Source organism: Calonectris borealis, chromosome Z (assembly GCF_964195595.1).
Source record: "Calonectris borealis chromosome Z, bCalBor7.hap1.2, whole genome shotgun sequence".
Lineage (NCBI taxonomy): Eukaryota > Metazoa > Chordata > Aves > Procellariiformes > Procellariidae > Calonectris > Calonectris borealis.
The window spans coordinates 43,243,013-43,261,925 of NC_134352.1; the positions used below are offsets into that span (position 1 = coordinate 43,243,013).

At 39.0% G+C, this 18,913-nt stretch overlaps 1 protein-coding gene across 4 annotated transcripts in view; it reads left to right on the forward strand.

Annotated features, from left to right (window-relative positions):
- The window catches only part of FRMD3 (FERM domain containing 3), a 141,529-nt gene that overhangs the window by 48,396 nt on the left and 74,220 nt on the right, over positions 1 to 18,913 (forward strand). For 3 of the 4 annotated variants that reach the window (XM_075137930.1, XM_075137932.1, XM_075137931.1), the window contains exon 2: positions 13,757 to 13,861. In XM_075137930.1, coding sequence (XP_074994031.1) covers positions 13,757 to 13,861 — 105 coding nt within the window. Of the gene's footprint in view, positions 1 to 8,063; positions 8,848 to 13,756; positions 13,862 to 18,913 lie in introns of those variants that run through there. The other variant, XM_075137933.1, reaches the window with a different exon arrangement.

The following is an 18,913-nucleotide window of genomic DNA, read 5'->3' on the forward strand; positions in this document are numbered from 1 at the left end:
TTTAATTATTGAAACACCTTTCAACCACACTGTGAAGCTGTGTCCTTCAGTAGTTCATTTATTTCTGACAGTTGTGCACTGCTAACCACTTACGCCTGCTTTCATGCCTTGCCTATAACGCAGCGTACCTTACAGTCAAATGCTCAGAGCTTGCAAGCTGATGTTCATTTACTTTTGGGTTTCTGGTTTCTGTTGAAAGAAGGTGGCAAAGACAAAGCTGTAGAGCGTGTTGGCTGTTGGGTGTCTCGATGTGCTCTTCCCACCCGCCTGGACTGAGGTGGCCGCCTGCTGTTGCGTGGCAAAGAGGAAGATGGGCAGGACTGGGAAGGGTTAGAGAAGACCAGGTGGTGGGACAGGGCAGCACAAGAGCGGGATGTCACTCCTGCACCAAGGTTTAAATGCTTTGAAAAAAGGGGATCTTCCACCTTATCTAGAAGAATACATCCTGGTTTACTGGGTCTCAGGTGTCTTTGATACGGCTATGCTTAACTGTGGTACTTTCTCAGCTGAATTGGGAGCCCTGTCTTTTCCCTAAGGCTCTTCGGAGAACGCGTGAAGACGGATGGTTTTGGGTTACTGACAGAAGCGCACCTGGTGGTGAAGTCATCCCTTGCTTCTCTGCCTTCCTTCTGCTTGCTGCTCATGCCTGTACTTCGGGTACACGGCTAAGGATGGTTTCTGCGTCCCACAGGAGGGGTGCAAGGGCACTGAAATGCCTGCTGGCTCTCTTGCCCATTCCCATGCTGGCTTGTTTCTCACTGTTTCCCAAAAGTCCTTTTTGCTTCACTGTGTCAGGCAGAAAGAGAGATCCAAAAAGTTGCCTTATGCTGTAAGGCAAAAGTGCCTTTTCTTCTTTGGTGTCTTCTGCTCATTTATGCAACTTCTCCAGTTTTGAAAAAGAGGATCGTTATAAAATAATTGCATCCTGAGTTATTCCAGTCAGTTTTGGCACAGCAGGTATGAAGCTGTCAGAGCTTTGCTTGTTATAATCCGTATGTCAGCCTTGTGCTGACTCTAGCTCTTTCTTAAGAGACGATTTTTTTTTTCACATAAGCCTGTAGCAGCCATAGATGATCTGGATGAAGAGAAGGGGAAATGTAGCCTTAGTCTGCTCCCAAATTACAAAAGGTTCAGCACAGATCTTTCAACACTTAGAGGGGAGAAAAAGAAACCTTACTTAACTTTTTATCTTGAGATAATATTCAAAGCTGTTCACTCCTTTGTCAAGTTGCTCAGTTTTTGTCCTGACCTTTGCTGCGGCTCTGCTTTTACTCTAAATGTGAGAGGAATGTAAAGAGAGTCTTTTCTGATGCAACTGGTGACCTAGGAACCAGCTGTACCATTTATTTATGAATGTTACTGTATGTTATAATTTTTGACAGGTCTCCCCCCAGCCCCTTAACCACCTGTGTGAGAACAGGACTGTATTTCCAAAAATTTGCTTTCATGCTTAAATACCTGTAAACAAAGCACTTTAATTTTTTTTTTTAATTTCCTGTGTTAGAATTTGACTTCTTCGAAGAGACTTTCTTGGGAGAACCACGCACTGCTTAATTGCGTACAGAATGTGGCTTTCACTATGTGGCTTTCTTACCCACCACTACAGATAGTAAAATGAATAGAGGTGATCCTGTTCAGTATCTTCCTCTGGTCTTTTCTTGCTTTAATGAGTTTCCTTTACACGTGTTCAATTGCAATAGGCAATGTGGATAGCTGAGGGACACCGGTCAGCGTGCATAAACATCCTTCGCATCATATGCAATAAACTGAGTGACTTTACAATGTTTTTCTTAAATGCCAGTTGCTGTGGAACATGTCAGACAACTCCCAATGTTTAAGCATATATTCTGAAGTCTTTTTTTTTTTCTTTCGTTTCAGCAGAGTGCCAAAATGTTATAAATACCAAAGACAGCAAATTGTGTCCTGAATAGGCATATACAGTGTTTCTGTGAGGTCAGGGTTTGCACTGGGAAAAGTGAGTTGTCATTTGGTATATAATTCAGGACTTTGCTTTCCAGTTATTAGGTGTAAGAAATGTTTGCAGTGTCCTAGGATTTATTTCGGGAGTGGGGATCTTAAAAGAGATACGAGAATAACTGCTGCTGAGAAGAATCAAGTGTGATGAGTTCCCAACTTATTCAAAAAGGATGCATTTTAATAGTGTGCCGATATGTACCATGACTCAGAGATGTAGAAAACAGACCAATTACTGAAATAGTAAAAAGCTAGGTCAGTTTGCCTTTGATCTCTGCTGAGTGCATGGGAACAGGAAGTCTGGGCACAGGACAGAAGGATGAAGATGAATCTGACAGAGTAAGGGAGAAAAGTGGAATCTAGTAAGGGAGAAAGAATTCATTTGTTATGGGACCTGTAAAATGTATTGCTTTATTATCTTCTTTTTTGCAGCTGTGATTAATGGAACAAGCCTGTGGAACCCTCCATTTGGATTTTTGCTAGCCATTATTTAAAATGTGTTGTGTCTTTTTGTGGTGATATTTAAAAGAAATTCAAAGATTTTTTGTTTTAAATCTGGATTATATCTAATTGTTCTTAAAAGAATTTAAAAAATACTTATCGTAGTTGAAGTTTTGTGAGATGATGATGAGAAATGCAAGGGGAGTTCTGGCTGTGCTATCAAATGGAGGTCTTATTTTAGGTAGTGCTAATGAGGCAGCTCGTGTGGCTTTCAAGGACTGAATGACCTCCAGAAAGAGAGAAAGAAAGAAAAAAATCAATCCAGCTCCCCCTACTACAAAAAATTTGCGAACTGGGAACTTTTTTTTGGCATAGTGACAGAAGCTTGTATGATACAGAGAATGAGTTCCTCCTCTGATGGCAATGGCCGGCTTTTATTAAATACCATTGGGGTGCACTGGTGTGGGCACTATGTCCAAGGAATGCTTCTGGAGGACTTCTTTCTCCAGTGTTTTCAGTCTACCATAAATTGCTTTTCTGAAGATTGGATGTCTAATCTCACGAATTTCATGTTGTTTGTTTTCCTTCACAACAAGCATTAAACAGCTGAGATTATTACAAGGTGGGGAGAAAGTATTGATGAAAGGTTCTTTTCTGTGTAATTATTTCTGACAGGAACATGTATTTATGCATGTGTGTATATAAAGCACTAGTTGAGCAGTTTGAAAATAGTTTTTCGTGATAAAATTTTTCTTTCAGTTTGCCCAAAGAGAGTAAAGGAATAAAACTTTTTGGCAACTGGGAAATGACTCAACATGATTACAAAATTTCTGCAGTCAAAACACATGGGAAAAGTGAGAAAGCATAGTGCAATATTAACAAAGACCAAAGAGTTTTCTCAGAAAGGGGTTACTTACCTTGGGCAGGTGAGCAAGATGAGCATTTGAAAGAAAAAGTGTGTTGATGGATTTTAAGTTAGTAAAAGGTGGGAGAGCTTTTTGTGCATCCCCACCCTCTTCCAACCCATAAAAATCTTTTTGGATATCCTCAGAGAGTATTGTGACAGGTGTCCTCAAAGGCATTAATGATATGATTATATGGTCTGACTATCGGACAGTTCAAGTGCATAGCATGGTTAGCCAAAAGTTTTTATCTAGGCCCTTATCACATCAGATTACTGTATGAGTTACACTTATATCTGGTTCACTGGGAGCTGTTGACTTCATCACCGTGGTTGAGAGTCTTGTCAGTCAGGAGGCTGCTGTGGTTTGCAGCACTTGAGATTCAGTGTGCTTCAGAGTTGATATTGCCAGACCACTGACTACACAGCTGGGCTTGTGATTCTGGAGTAATCCACATAACGATGGATCAAATTCCCATAATATCTAGTCATATATTCTGTTCTTTACGTAAGCTCTTAGCCTCACACATCACTCTGATAGCCTTTCAAATGGGCATTAATTCAGCACTGAGGAAACCTCTCCCTCCACGGATTATGTTCCATGATCTTTCTTTCTTTCTCCTTCCCTCCCACCCAGTGCGTGCACACCCCGTGTCATGCTTGCAAGCACTCGTGCTATATTTCCCTGTGACAGGAGAGGAACGTGGGGGGTTACCCCAAGCTGGGGGGGCGAGGGAGACCAGCTGAGGCGCCCTTACGAGCGCTGACAGGGGCACAACTGCCCTATGGCAACAGCAGCTCCCCTGCTCTGCGCATCTCTTCTTCCAACTCCCCCTTCTCTGCTGTGGTCGTACTTTCCCGCTTGGGGTGGAAACAACGGTGTGGCTGTTCCTGCATGACCCTCACCGTGGCTGGGGTTCAGTCATTCAGCTGAACCCTGAAATGCAGCTGCAAAGGGGCATTCTTGCCCCTCACCAGTTGGTTGTTTTTCTGTGAGCGGCTTAACTCAGCTGTGTCACACCATGTCGATTCTGTCTTCTGCCTGTGCTCAGGGAAGTGTATTGTTTGCCTAGAAGTATTTTTGGTTGCTTTTCTTTTTAAAAATACTTCTTTTTGTATAAAAAGGGCACACTGCTGTGTATCTGTTAGAAAAGGTATAGTTACAGAACTGTACTTGGAGCAGAATATGTGGGAGGCCTCATTTTCTGGGTCTGCTGAACCCACTGAGAAGATTCAGTAATGCACAGGGCCAAGGGAGGATTGCTGACCATCATCTGTACTGGGGGACATCAGGTAATTTTGTCAAAATCCTGATTTGGCTCTTCGGTTGCTTTGTAGGTGAGGGCTGAGAACTCATTCTTGAAATCTCTCATTTGCTTTGCTAGATGTGCTATGATGGTGTGCCCTAGCTGTATCTTCCAAGTTAGCTTTGATGTCGAGGATGCAAGAGAGAAAGCAGAGTTGGCTTTTCTGAACAATGCTGGGTATTGAATAAAATGATAGATTTGTTGACAGAAGCACTCAGTTCCTTTTAAGAAATCAATAGTGCTTCAGATAGCATCATAAATGCTGCGCTAATGGAAACTGTTACCAGAAGTGAGCAGTTAATGCTGCAAGCCTTCTGTGAGGCTGTCACTTCGGGGACACAAAACCTAAATGACCAAGTGTTGCCATGTGCAGAGGGACAGAAAATGATGAGGAGCCCTGTAAATGAATATTGCATTTGTGGTTTCTTCAGTGCCTGCCTGCCTGGCTGGTGGCGACTTTTGAGAACTGCAGTATGTGACCTATAATATTTCTTTTTGTCATTTATAATTTACTCCTGGGTCAGAGTAATTTACTTGCAGAATAGCACTGAGCTTGAGAGCTGATTGTGTGAAAGCTGTTATCTGTGTTCACTCCTGCCATCCAGGTTTTACGTGTGCTAGAATACAATTTTCATTTTCCATACGATTTTGTGTTTGTGATCGTTTCCATTGCATGGGACTGGCATTGTGTAATTTTTCTATGATGCAATTGTTTCTTTTTCCTGTTCATCTTTTATTATTTGACCAAAATCATCCTACAATAACCTCTAATTCAAAAGAGGGCAAAAATGTGCTGTTGTATGGACAAAGCTGTCCATCTGCTGCAAATGAATAGTGCAAAACTAAAGAAAAATAAGTAACCTTGAATAACCCTCTTCATTTCCCAGCCGAGGTAGCACACAAGAGGAATCATCTTTGACAAATACATTTCTGACCTCACGACAGCAGATATTCCTGGGTAAATTTTCAATGCTGTGTACATTTAGCCATGCAGTTTCATTTAAGATTAATAGAATTTCCACAGCTGCATTCACACATACAGCCTTGAAATTGCTCTCCACTTACTTCTTTTCTTCTCAGCATAGACATTTTCCTCCTTTTTTCTTTGGTTTTTCCTTTATCTTCGAGATGTATTTGTATATTTGTTGCCCAAATGAAACAGTAGGAAGAGATTGGTTCATGTTTGGGTTTATTATTAATTAATATATAGCACTTGGAGCTCAACTGATAATTAAGGGCTCAGGAATTTGACTTTAAAGACTGATATCTTTGTAAAAATGATGTTCTTCAAGACCCATTCCAGGTTAGCGAATGAGTTCTAAAACCAGAGGAGTACAGGTAGTTTGTGTCTCAGGCATGAAGTGTTCTTGTGGGCAAAGGTTATCACTAGTGGCTGCTAAAGTCCCTATGAAATAAAACGGGCATTAACTCTCCAATGCTTTCTCTCATGTGTTCACATCTTTCTCTTTTTTCCCTCGAAAGTATTTCCCGCTTCAAATGAGGGTAAAATAAGATGATCACTCAAAGCTGAAGTTTTACTTCTGTTAGTTTTGAGCGAGTTGTGCTGTTGCGTCACTGTGCATTTCTACAGTATATGCGTCTGGGAAGCTCTGTGCTGAAATTACTGCAACTAAGGGAAACATGTATTCTGGTTGCTTGTCTTATTAGGGGGCTTATTAGGAAGAGGTGCATCTTCCGTGATGTTTATTCAGAAAGTGAGTAGATAAATAAGAGCAAGTATAGTTCTTCCTCCAGTATGTTTTCATATTGTAAGGTGTGTTTCTGCTTTGTGCATTACCGTGTTGGGTTGTCACTCTCCTCCCTAGAGGTCGATTTTCCTGTACATCCCTCCATTCTTCCCATTTCTTGAGCCTGTGTCTTGTCAGTCAGCTCCACCTGGATGGCATTTGTAAGTGGACGGTGTTGGGGCTGGATTTCCAACAATGTAGTAAAGTGCCACTTTTTCCTTTCAGTTAAACAAAGATAATGAAAACTCTGCTATTGAGAGCACATTCTTTGATTTATTTCTGTCAGATTGGATGAGTAATGGAGTTGCTTAGAAAGATCTGGACATACACTTTTACAAAAGCTGATTTCATAACATCATGTAGTGAAATGAGTGAATTTATACATAACAAAATGTATTAAGAGACACAGATTAAAAAATCCATCCTCCCCTACATTCTAGAATGAAAAAATTTTGATACAAATTATGGTTAGGTAATTGACTATACCGAGTGAAGTATATAATTTGCAAGAGATAATTCATATAAAATAATGTATGGAAGAGGACCCTTGTAATTAAGTAAATGCCAGCTGCTTTATTGCAGTGTCATTTTTTGTGTTCTTCACTAAGAATTATTAGCACTGATTTTTTCCCTTTGTTTCAAGTTTGTAGAAACACAATTAATGCCTCACTGTAAAGAAAAGAAAATTCTGCGATAAATACTTTGCTTCTAAAATAAAATCTGCCAGTTCCAAGTTGGGTTTTTATTAGCAAAAGTTTGTTGTCTTTTTTCATTTTGAAACTTTAACAACAAAAAAAAAAGAGTAAATTACAGCTGGCCCTTCTTAAAATTCAGAAAATTTTCCATTTAATGCTGTATAATAGACTTCCAGTGTATTTTCAAGTAGTTTGAAGTACTGGAGGGTGCTGATTATGAACAGGTAGGAAATCCTTTTGAAGGGTTACAACATTTTAGTTGAGGAATGAAACAAGCATGTTTTTAATTGTTCTTTATATTTTGAAGGCATTATGCAATGTCCAGTTCTTGTGAAACATACACAGAAGAATATTCCTATGGCTGTTTCCAAAGGTGGAGTAAAAAAGGCAAAGAGGTTGTCTGTGTATCTGTCTTGTGAGTAGTTACTGTCATTTGTAATCTCAGTGAATCTATAAATCCAAAGAGCTGTAATAAATTTGCCCAGGGTGCTGGAGGTTGTCAGGGTTAGGGCTGGCCCAAGTGTTGCCAGCTTGGTGCTGAGCCCGTTCCACCTCGCTGCCTTCGGTTGCTGCAGAATGAGGATTCTGATCTTGATGTTGCTATTGGGGCGGGACTTAAAAATTAATCCAGAAGATGATAGTGCAAAATTTGGGCATGCCAGGTTGCCTTCCTTCTCCGTGCCCTCAGCCCTCCCTATTCAGTTCTGAAGGGTTGTTATTAAATCAGTCCCATTCCCATAGCACGTGTCCCAGTCCAACGGTGATGCTTAGTGAACTTTTTTGCTGTGCCACTGGATAAAAATGCAAATGTGATGACAGCTGTCCCAAAACGGACATGAACAGAGAATTGCTCCCAGATGTCCTTTTACAACCACGCTTTGGTGTATGAGAGCAGGCCCCGATACTGAACTATAAAGTAATTGTTGATGAAATGGTAGATGTGCGCCTGTTGGGATTCAAGGTATTTCTCTCACGAAAAGCCTAGAAGAAATATGATCTCATCACTGGAAGAGGATGTCCAAAGAGAAGTCAGAAATGTGAGAGGTGGCAGGCAAGGAAGCAGTTTAGCTCTGTAAATCTCTGTTGTTTTTTATCATTTTTGTCACATATTGTCATATTGACAACTATACTTTTTCAGTTTCCAATGGGTAAAGCTGCTTTTTTGAATTATGTTTTTGCCTTAGAGGAACTTCTTGATTTTGTCCATTTTTCTGACCCGGTTAGGTTTCATTCTATGGTGGTATTATGATTATTCCTGGATTCATGTATTTAATTTTTTTACATTGATATAACTTCAAAATACGTTGCACACTAAAGAAAACAAGCATGCAAAATCAGACATTATTCTTGCCTTGCCTGAGAGCCTGGACTTTCCATTTATTTAAAGAGAAATACTATTTTAATTGTGCTTTTAATTTACTTTTTTTTTTTTTTGAGTGGATTTACATTAGTCTTGCAAGCACTTAAGTACGTGAACAGCTTTACACAGAGGGTCACTGTTGGGAACTGTTTGCACAAGTAAAGAGTGGGATGAGGACTGAAATCCCAGTACAAATAAACACTGTGTTTATGACTCTGCACTGCTTCTTAGTAGTGTCAGCGGCTTCCTGACGGAGATAAGCGCAGCTGGCAGGACTTCAGTGGTTAGATAACAGAGCAGAAGCGTGGTGTTTAATCTGCTTATGACTTCTGCTCTTCCCTGTGACGACATTCGGATAAATAGACACAGAACTCCACAGCGAAGCAGATGCAGATAGGGAAGACATTTCACTGAATGCAAGGTCTTAAACTGCTATAAATGGTTTTCCTCTCACTTTCGGGATTGTGAAAGCGTCACAAATGTTTTGTGGTCTCATTTTACGTCATCGGAGGATGGTTAAATTGGCAGAACAAGATATGGTCTCCCTTGCTTTTTAACTTGCACAAAGAAACTAGGAATAAAAAAAGAAAAGAAATCCCCAAAGCAAGCACAAGATTGGCATATTGTGTTAGACCGAAACTGCGCAAGAGCCATGGAGATCTTTGTTTGGATTAGTTTCTGAGTAACAGAGGAGTTACCAAGGAATTGGGTTACTCAGTCATAAATTTGCAGAGCTGCAGAAATGGGAGCTGTAATAATAGTGTCTGGTAGTGAAAATGAAGCATCTCTGCAGTGTCTTACTTGGTTCCTAGAGCGGAGGAAGAAACTCAGCTTGTCCTGCGAGTCCGTCAGTGAGGACTCTGTATGATCATGTTTCCATGTTTTGTTGGAGTGGAGAATGTCCCTTGTTTTGCTTAATTCTTTTGCAACAGCTGCTAGTTTAATTTGATACATACTTGTTTCAATAGAAAAGTTAAGTTTTGATCTAGCTTAAAAAGCAGAGTTTAACAGTTATTTGCAAGTTAACCTTCTGTGTTCAGGGATTCTGCCATTTACATGGCATTATATCCCTTGCATACGTGTTGGGGTTTGTGGTGGGATTTTAGTGGTATTAAGGTCAGATACTCAAATGCAGCCTTTAGGAAAAACAACCCCATCTTTTCTGTGCCTATTTATCTAAGCAAATCAGAGTTATTTCTCAAATTATTTATAGGAATCTCCAAAAGCCTATTTTGCGTGAGTGTGTCGAATGGGTACGTTACAGGACTTTGTTTAAGACCATTTTAAAAAACACTTTTCATAGAGTATGGGTTACAGAAATCTGAAAGAAAATGTATGATGTCAATTGAGATAGCCAGATGTTGTATTTTAATTAATGAACTTAGAAAAAATAGCTTGTTTAACTAGGTATTCTTCACTGAAAACAAAGTATTGATTGCAATCCAGGACATTTTGGTTCTCTTGCTTACACACTTCTGTGACTCTTGTTTCTGCCTGGGTTGTTCTTCTCTACTTGAGAATAGTTGATGACTTCTGGGTGAACTGTGGTATAATTATCAGAGATTTCAGCTGTGAAGCTTTTAAAATCTGGCTTGACTTTTGATCTCAGATTCCTGTGGTCCTGTTGCTGACATTTTTCAGTAGTGTTTCAAATAATGGCTTTTTTTATAATGTCATTTTTTTCATGTTCTGACAAGTATGCTGAAATGTAGCATTAAAATATTTTTCTGAATTGCTGCAAAGTACTTTACTGGTATAGCAGGGTTTGGGGTTTGGTTTTGTGTGGATGTGTGTGGTGTTTGGTTTTTTTTAGGGGAGGGTTTGTTTTTTTAAAGGATCATTTAATTGGAAAGCTATATGGCAACTGTCTGAAATTTCAGGCAATGTTTTATATTCATTATTCTGTGACCCAAATCCATTCTTGTGCTCTGTTGTGGATGACTGGCAGTTCCTAATTTAATTTATCCATATTCTTTCACAAATGAGAATCAGTTTTGGATTTAATATATTCTTTTGTACTGTAATATGTAATAAGTGTATCAAAGAACACAGGAGACAAAGATCATCAGATCCTGAAGCTCAGGAGAATTCAGAGCATTGTTAGAGAAATGTAGATGTTTATGGATGCTGTTTGCAGAAAACAAAATGAACAACCATTGCCCATCCTTTTTGCCACACTATCTATTATGAATTCAGACTTGAGGTGCTCTGTGCCACGTCCAGTATTTTCCTCTGTGTATCAATTATGATCTGAATTTTTCAGATTTCAGGTATTTAAAAAGCATAATAGTGGAGCATTTAGAACAGTATTTCTTATAAGAACGCTCATTACATTATGTATGTGCCTATTTAGCCACTTTTATCCATCTTGAATTTTTTTTAATATCTGGTAATGAACCGTGTGGAACTTGAAGCCTGACTGAGTAGCACTATTAACTGAAGGGTATACAAACCAAGGGTGAGGTTATTAGCTAGCACCTTTTATTTACCTATGGAGGGCTTAAGGATTCCTAGAGCATGAATTTAGCTTGGAGGCTTTTGCTCGTTTGCTCTTTTTTGTTTGGTTGGTTTCCATCACCTATCTTTCAAGCAAGAAGACTAGGGCATCAATTCATTTTAGAAAGGGAGCATTGTTACTGGGTTGAAAAACACTGTGTGTGCATTAGCCTTTTATCAGATTCCTCAAGAACTCAAAAAACTTCTGTGATTATTTAGGTGGGTGAAGCAAAGGACTTGTTAAATGAATGGATTAGAATGAGAACCTATAGAAGTTAGGAGATTTACTGACTGTTCTTCCAGTCACACCCTCTAATGTCAGATGAAAATATGACTAGTCTCGTTTCCTGATTTCCAGTGTTTTAAAAATTGGATTTCTTTTGTACGCTGTTGTCAGTAAAATCTATTTTCATGTTTGACTGTACCTGAGTCACCTAATAGCTGTTATTCCCCAGTTCTATTTAGTTCATTGGAGATTCATCGTAAAACTATGTGCAACTTGAATGTCACATCTGTGTTCAAATTTTTTTCTACTGGCTTTGTATTGAAATGTCACTGTGCAATTTTGTCTTAATATTTTGACGGTCTTGCTTATCGCATAGTCACAAAAATTTGCAGATGCTTCTAAGATTTTAAGCTAGAAAATGCTTCATTGAGATATGACTGTATAAGTGTACACCTTTTTTTGTCAGTCACAGGGAGAGTGGCAGTTTTCTTCTTGCAATTTTCAATCTTTGATACCGGCTTTGCCTGTTGAGGAAAGTTCTCTCTATACTGTCACTAGCATGCCCATACTTGTAACTGGGTGCAGTATAAAAAAAAGTCAGTGTATGTGTTAACCACTCTTAGCAGGAAACAAGTCAGTTTTTAAATGTCCTGAGGCTGGAAATTACGGAAGGAAACCTGTTGCAGTTGTGTTTCAGGAAAAAAGGTAGTAGTGCAGGGCGCAAAGCATGAGGTTGAGTGAGCATGTACAGAAGACAGACAAACTGGGTTAACATCCTTTGACACTGGCTGTTTAAAAATAGGAAAACAAAGTACAGAAATACCATGGCTCAGACAAGGCAGTGATATCCTCCAGGCAAGTAGCAGCATATGGAAGAGTAAAGGACACATAGTGAGGGGTAAATATATAGGAGATAGAAGGTGGAGGAAGAAAGAAGTAGCAGAAGTACATGGCTTACACAGTAGGAAGACAAGCAGAGACCCCTGCATCTCGGAAAAAGAAATCTGTAGAGAAATTAGCAATTTCCTTGTGGCTGGAAGTGAGTTCAGGAGGAGAGAAGGTCCTTGTGTCAGGGAAGGGGGTGGCCGCAGGAGCCCTGGTGCGCTGGAGGGGCCGTGCAGCTCTGTCGGTGCCTTAACTGAGGATGTTTTTTATTTAATTAGTCTATTTGTTCAGTGATGGGAGCGAAAGGATGAGCAACTGTATCCACGTCAGAATTCCTTATTAATTGTAAAGATAAGAAAACAAAGCAGTAGTTCACCGATTGTGTTCTTTTTCTAACACTCCAGTCTTGAAGCATGTCTCATTTTTTCTGTGGGAAGCAGTAGGTCTCACTGGACAGTGGTGGTCCTGAGGCCATTGCTTCCTCTGCCCATTAGAGTATGACCTCGGACAAGTCATGGTGCTGTTTTTGCCTCAGCTGCTCCTATGTGAAATGCAGATGATAACAATGTCCAATTTTGTAAAGTACCTGGAGAAATGCAGGAGCTATCTGTTCATTTTTGCCTAGCCATGCTGTTTATGGCTTAAATTGCCTGTTAGCTTCTTAAAGACAGGTTGAATAAGGCATAGCATTAAAGTTTTCACGCAGTCATTTGGGGGAACAATTAAGAAATTTTTTTATATAATGTGATTGCATATCCTGTGTCGTTTCTATTTTGTAGACATTAAAGAGCTAAGTTCAAGTTGTTTCATGTCAGCAAAGGGTAGAGTCTTGCAAACTCGCTACCTGGTCCACAGCAGAGGCGTCTCAGTGCAGGACCAGGGTAGACAGATAGAGGGAAAGAAATGCAGAGAGCTGACACCGCGGTGTAGTGAAGCACCTTTGTCTGCTTAGAGTGGACTGTTTTAGGAGAGCAGCTTTAGCCTGGTGTTAATACCCACACACACCACAATTCAGAAAAAAAAATCAGAAGAAATGTGAAAATTCATGTAGGTTCTCCATATCAGACAGTAGATTAAGGAAAAATGAAACACAGTATTGGGACTGAAGAAAGCAGAAATAAAGAATGAGATTGTTAACTAAACATCATGTGTACAGTAAGTTTCCTTAAGGCTATAGCTACCCAGTGACAATGCAAAGATAAAAACATCTCTTTCAGTCATTTGGGCATTTCTTCCTTGTGCTGTAGTGCTGTCTGGGAATTAAGGATCTCTCTTGCTGCAGGCATTGCGTAAAGTTCCAGTAAGGTACTCGCTGCCAAAGCTGCTTGCAGACTTCGGGGATACAAAAAGACACACACTGCTTTGAAATTCCATCTGTAAACAGGTATCTGTTATGCCATTATAGCATCAGGTGGAAATGTGGTTACTAGTAATATATTAAATGTTATAAATGTACAGCTATTAGAGTAGCATGAGTTTTCCTGAGGCAGGAGTAGTGATGATGTTTTCTTAACGAATCAATTTGTGAATGTGCAGAGAGTATATTGATCACGAATCTTGTGCATCTTTTAGCAGAGATGAATGCTCAAATCCTTGTCCTCATCTGAATAACAACAAATTTCGCGTGCCATTTTCCTTGACACTTTGATTAGATTTTTTTAATATTTATAGACAGCAAGTTAGAATACTCAGAATAATATATGAATTCTTTCTTTTTTTACAGAGGGAAACTAAAGGTCAGTTTCTCATAGATCACATCTGCAACTATTACAGCTTACTGGAAAAAGACTATTTTGGCATTCGATACGTTGACCCTGAGAAGCAGAGGGTATGTATATGAACTCTGACTACATTTGCTTTTAAGTAATGCTAAACTGTTTTTTTTTTCAACAAGCAGGCAAGTTGTAATGCAAAGTTATGTATCTCTGAGGGTTTATACTCTGGTCATAATCCATAGAGGTTCCTAAAGTGGCATTATTAAATTAATTTTCCCCTCAGTTCATGTATTTAGTTTCAGGTAAATTGATATATTCCGATTTGTGTAGTTCTCCTGGGCACTGCAGATAGAAATGATCTATAGGCATGACTCAGAGGTAGCACAGGGTAGCTCTAGAATTTGGGATTTTTTTTTTTCTATAGAGTTGATAGAGGGAACTAACACTTAAGGGTTAATAGCAGAGCCATTGTCTGGCTTGCTAGTGCAATCTTTTGTAGCTAGCAACTCGGATAGACAAGATGCTGTTATAAGCATAATAAATATTGTAAGCAGAAGTTACAAAGGCTGTGTAGATAACAGGATCCTTGAATTACTAAACTAACTAACAATTCCTGACTGAGACTTTACTGTGGTTCATCCTCCCACTTGATAGGAGAGGATAGACCTTGAGCTGGCTCTTTAGGCCTCCTATGTAACAGCTGTGACGAGATTAGTGTCCTATGTAAATCACTAACAATGAACAACTGTGAAGGGATAAGTGTTAAAGGACAAGATAACCCGATGCCTCGTTACATTCCAAGAGTCGAGGAACTGATGAGTTAATTAAGTGACCATATATAGAGAAAGGAAGCCCAGAGTTCAACTAACGAACACAGTGAAGAAGACTCTGGACGACTGCTGGAGAAGGAAAAGACCCTGACCCTAACCCTAATTTTACTGTGCATGCTTGGACTATGTAAATGACTTCCAGGAACTCGTTACCATAAGACCGCCTTTTCTAAGGAATGTAATGAATATGTATATATTGATTGCATATAACCCCTGTAAGTTAAGTACCCTGGTGTGCACGATTGTGGTGGGGCAACCCCCCCGTGCTGCCCAGCGCTGAATAAACATACCTACTTTATAACCTTCTAGGTTGTGGAGTCTGTTTTCCGCACGTCAGAGTATGCTTCTTGGGAGATGGAGGCAGGAATCCTATTGAGTTTAACCGTTAAAAGCGGTCATTCTATTCCACTTGTCACAGGGCGCATAGACTTAGATATCTGTAATACACAAAATAGGTATGATTTGTCAGGTTGTGGGGGGTTCTTCAGATTAGTTCTCCCTATGAGCACCTTTACATTTGTGCAATAAAATTTACAGGCCTGTGCTCTAGGCATTTGTGTGGACAGTGGTTAGTCATCTCTCTTAGGTGGAAGGTGGTCCTGCAGGTTGTATTCTGTAGGTGATTTGCTACTGCTACTCCACTCCCTGATTGGTTTCAGATGATACTGTTTGAGAGTAGGAAAGGATGGTCAACACAGGAAGCAGAAGTCCTCGGACAGTGAAATTCAGAACTGCTTCTTCACTGTGGGGTCCTGCTGGTCTCAGGATTAAGACGTAGGTATGACTTTAAATATCATGGGGGCATGTACTGCATTTAATCTTTGGAAGCGATCACCAGTTTGAAACTGCTATGATTCAGGAAGAGAAAAACATTTTGCTGGGTATGTCTTGCTACACCCTAATCAGTTTTGTTAAAAATCACTGGAATTAGGGAATCACCCTCTGCTCAACCTTATAGAATTGCAGTAGCTTTGCAAAGCTGCAGCAGGTCATTTCCATTGCATCCTCCTTCTAAAATTAAAATAATTAGCAGAATAATTAGCAGTTATTCTGACCAGTGTACTTAATTCTTCACAATCATTAAAATTATAGAGGTGTTCACCTGGTTGGAATTGGTAGGAGAAGTAGGTGGAGTGCTGGATTAGACTATAATTAGGTAGGACTTAATGAATACTTACTTTTGTTGGGCCTTTCTCTGACAGTCACTCAAAAATTGCTACAGAAAAGTTATTTTACTTAACAGCAATCAAGAGGGTTTTTTAGTAAAAACTTCAATTTTTTTTGGCAGAATACTTTAAAAAAGTAATGCTTCAGAAAAAACTCTAAAACCCACTCCCATTGGGATGCCTGTTACATCGTACCTTAAGTGACTTCCATGTTTCAGAGAGCTGCTAACTATATTGACAAATTCACTGCAGCATCTTATTCCTGATGGCTATACAGTTGTTATTTTACACCTTGTAGTATAGCTAATTCTGTGTTACGTTTATGGAAGATTATAGTTTATACTGAAGCTTAAGTTATCTCTTGGTTAGTAGTAAAAGGCAATCTGAGAAAATATTTGTGTTCTTACTTAAAAAACCTTAGGTCTTCACTTCCCTTTATATCCAACAACTCAGAATACTGTGGCTATCCTGTGTAGTAGGATGGATTATATCAGCTGGCCCACTCTTCAGTTGGATTTTGTTAAGCAAACTTCTGAAGCTTACATTTTCCATGTGTGGCTTTTTAAATGCTGATTTATAATTACTCTCACATTTTTAAGCATATGGATAACTTCTGTTATTGGGTATTAGTTGATTTTGATTAGTTGATTAGTTGATCAAATTCTTGATTTTAAACTCTCTCATGAATTAGGACAGGAATTATAAAGGACATGTCTTTATACAGACTTAAATACTCTGGATGATGAGTTGAAAGCAACATATATTTTTCTCTTAAGTTTATTACAGTTTACCAAAATAAGCTATTTTTACATGCAGTATGTTCTATTGTCCCTTTGTCCTGTTCTGCTGGTTTTTTTCTTTTTTTTTTTCTGTTAAGATTGCACTTCTAAATATGTATACATAAAATGCTTTCCCTCAGAGTGGATATTTCCTCTGCAAAAAACCCTATCCTAAGGACTAAACTGCAGATAAATGTTATAATAAAGGAATACTGTTTTTATGTCATCTGACTCTTCTGAATCTCTGATCTTGTTGAGGTTCACTTACCTGAGTCTTACCTCTGTATCAGATGCAGATGCATGAATACTTCCCAGTGAGATACAGGAAGACTGTGAAACTATAATTACAATTCTTCTCCCATCAGCCGAAGACTGTTCTGATCTTTTTCTGATCTTAAAGAAATGTACTAACCAATAATCTCCTAGTAGTATAACAAGCCTGGGACTTCATGAATAATTACGCTTGGGCCCAGGCGTTGTAGCTAGATAGAGTTCATCAGTAAATGGCTCAGCAGAAAACTGGAGGAAATCACGATGAGTTAGGTGATGGCTGTTCCCACAGTTTTGTATTTTAGCAGTTGTGAGCTTAGCTGCCTGAAATTCATGTTAACGAAAGCCCTGAGGTTACAGAGGAGTAATTGTTTAGGTATGTGGTTATAGAGATAAGCTGTAGCAAGTATAAGATGTCGTGGGGTCACAGGAGGAATGGCACATCATCGTAGCCACCTTACAGGAAAGAGTACTTAGAGCTCTGTAGAAGAGGTTTCTGAAGTTCCGTGGAATTCTTGCAGGTCCCACCAAAGAGACATTTCCTGCAGTACATTCTTATGCATTGGTTAGATGTATTACAAAACCGAAACAGTAGATCAGTAAAGATCTGTAGGTGGAATTCACCAAGAACTTCCTTCTGAAGTTAAATCTGGTGATTTGACTGAGAGCAATTGCTTTGAAGGGAAGTGATAATTCATCCTAAAACAGTTCAGCAATGTGTGCGACAATGTACGTCAGTGCCCTGTAGGCAAATAAAGAGATGCATAAAATGAATATTGCCTGGTCTGGTTCTGGCAATAAACCACCGGCATGGCTATCATAAAAGACAACACTTTGTTTGCCACTTTTTAGGATTGTATTTTCAGGGAAGTATTAATGTCATTACACCTTAATGAGACCTCAGCTATTCTGATCTAGATGTCTGCATTTAAGAAAGATAAATTTAACTGAATCGGGAGAAGGATTAGAAAGATAAAGAGAATGGAAAGCTTGTTTTTGAGACGGTATTCAGAAGGGCATAACCCATTTAGTGCAGCAAAATAAAGGATAAGAGGATATGGTTATACATGCATCAGAGTGTAAAATAGAAAGAAAAAGAAAGTTTAAGCAAGAGAGGTGGTTTCTTAATTAACTCAATGGGAGCTGCTGTGTCTGGAACAGCCATAATGGAGGCAATGGGGCCAAATTTTTAACTAGATTTGTAAAGAATTTCAAGAGATCTCTCTATAATTTTATGGAAGGGGTCTATATTAAACATTGAGAGAGACAGAGACTAGGCACCATCTTCTGAATTTTCTTTCAAAGAATTTGTAATAAAAGCTGAAACAAGAAAGCATAACGATTTTTTTTTAAGAGAGTTGTTACTGATTCTGATGCAGGTAGTGTACAATTCATGTTGCTTTACCCATTTTCTTGGAAGTGTTGAATGCCTCTGTTATAGTTTATATTCCACTGCATAGTCTCTGTCTTTGCACAGAAAGGGCTGTATCTGTGGTTCCAAATGAAACTGCCAAAATCATGCATTTAAATTCTGGCTTTTAGTGAATTATTCTTGATTGGCTCTTTGGCGAGTTAATCTATATGACATAATAGTATATTATTATATAGTGTACCACACATACATATGTATATATAAAAAAATATTATGCAGAATTACTCCTGCTGGCATTTAGTCTACCAGTGATGCTTCCCTCCCTTTTATTTGTATGCAATTTCTTGTGTGAAGGTTGCAGAGTTGCTCCAACAGCTAATTTGCAGTCCTTTTGTTTTGTAATCTATTGAGGGAGCTCAACCAGGCAAAAATACCAGCTTTCATTCATCCTAAATGTCTTCTTTCAGAGTATGCTACCAAAATGTAGCATTTTGACTTAGGAGTGTTGAAACACTGGACTGAGTTTGAGAATTTAAAAAATGAGATGTTTCAATATTTCAGATGTTTCAAATGAAAAGTTTCAATGTTTGTATTTAGAACATTCAGAACTTCTGATTATGTGAAAAATGTAGATAATTGAGCTAATTGTCTTAGGTTGGAAAAAAATTTTGAAATGTGGGAAAACTGTGGTGGGAAACCACTGTTGTTTTTATAGGTTATTTTTCAAGTAAGTTATAATGTATAGTTC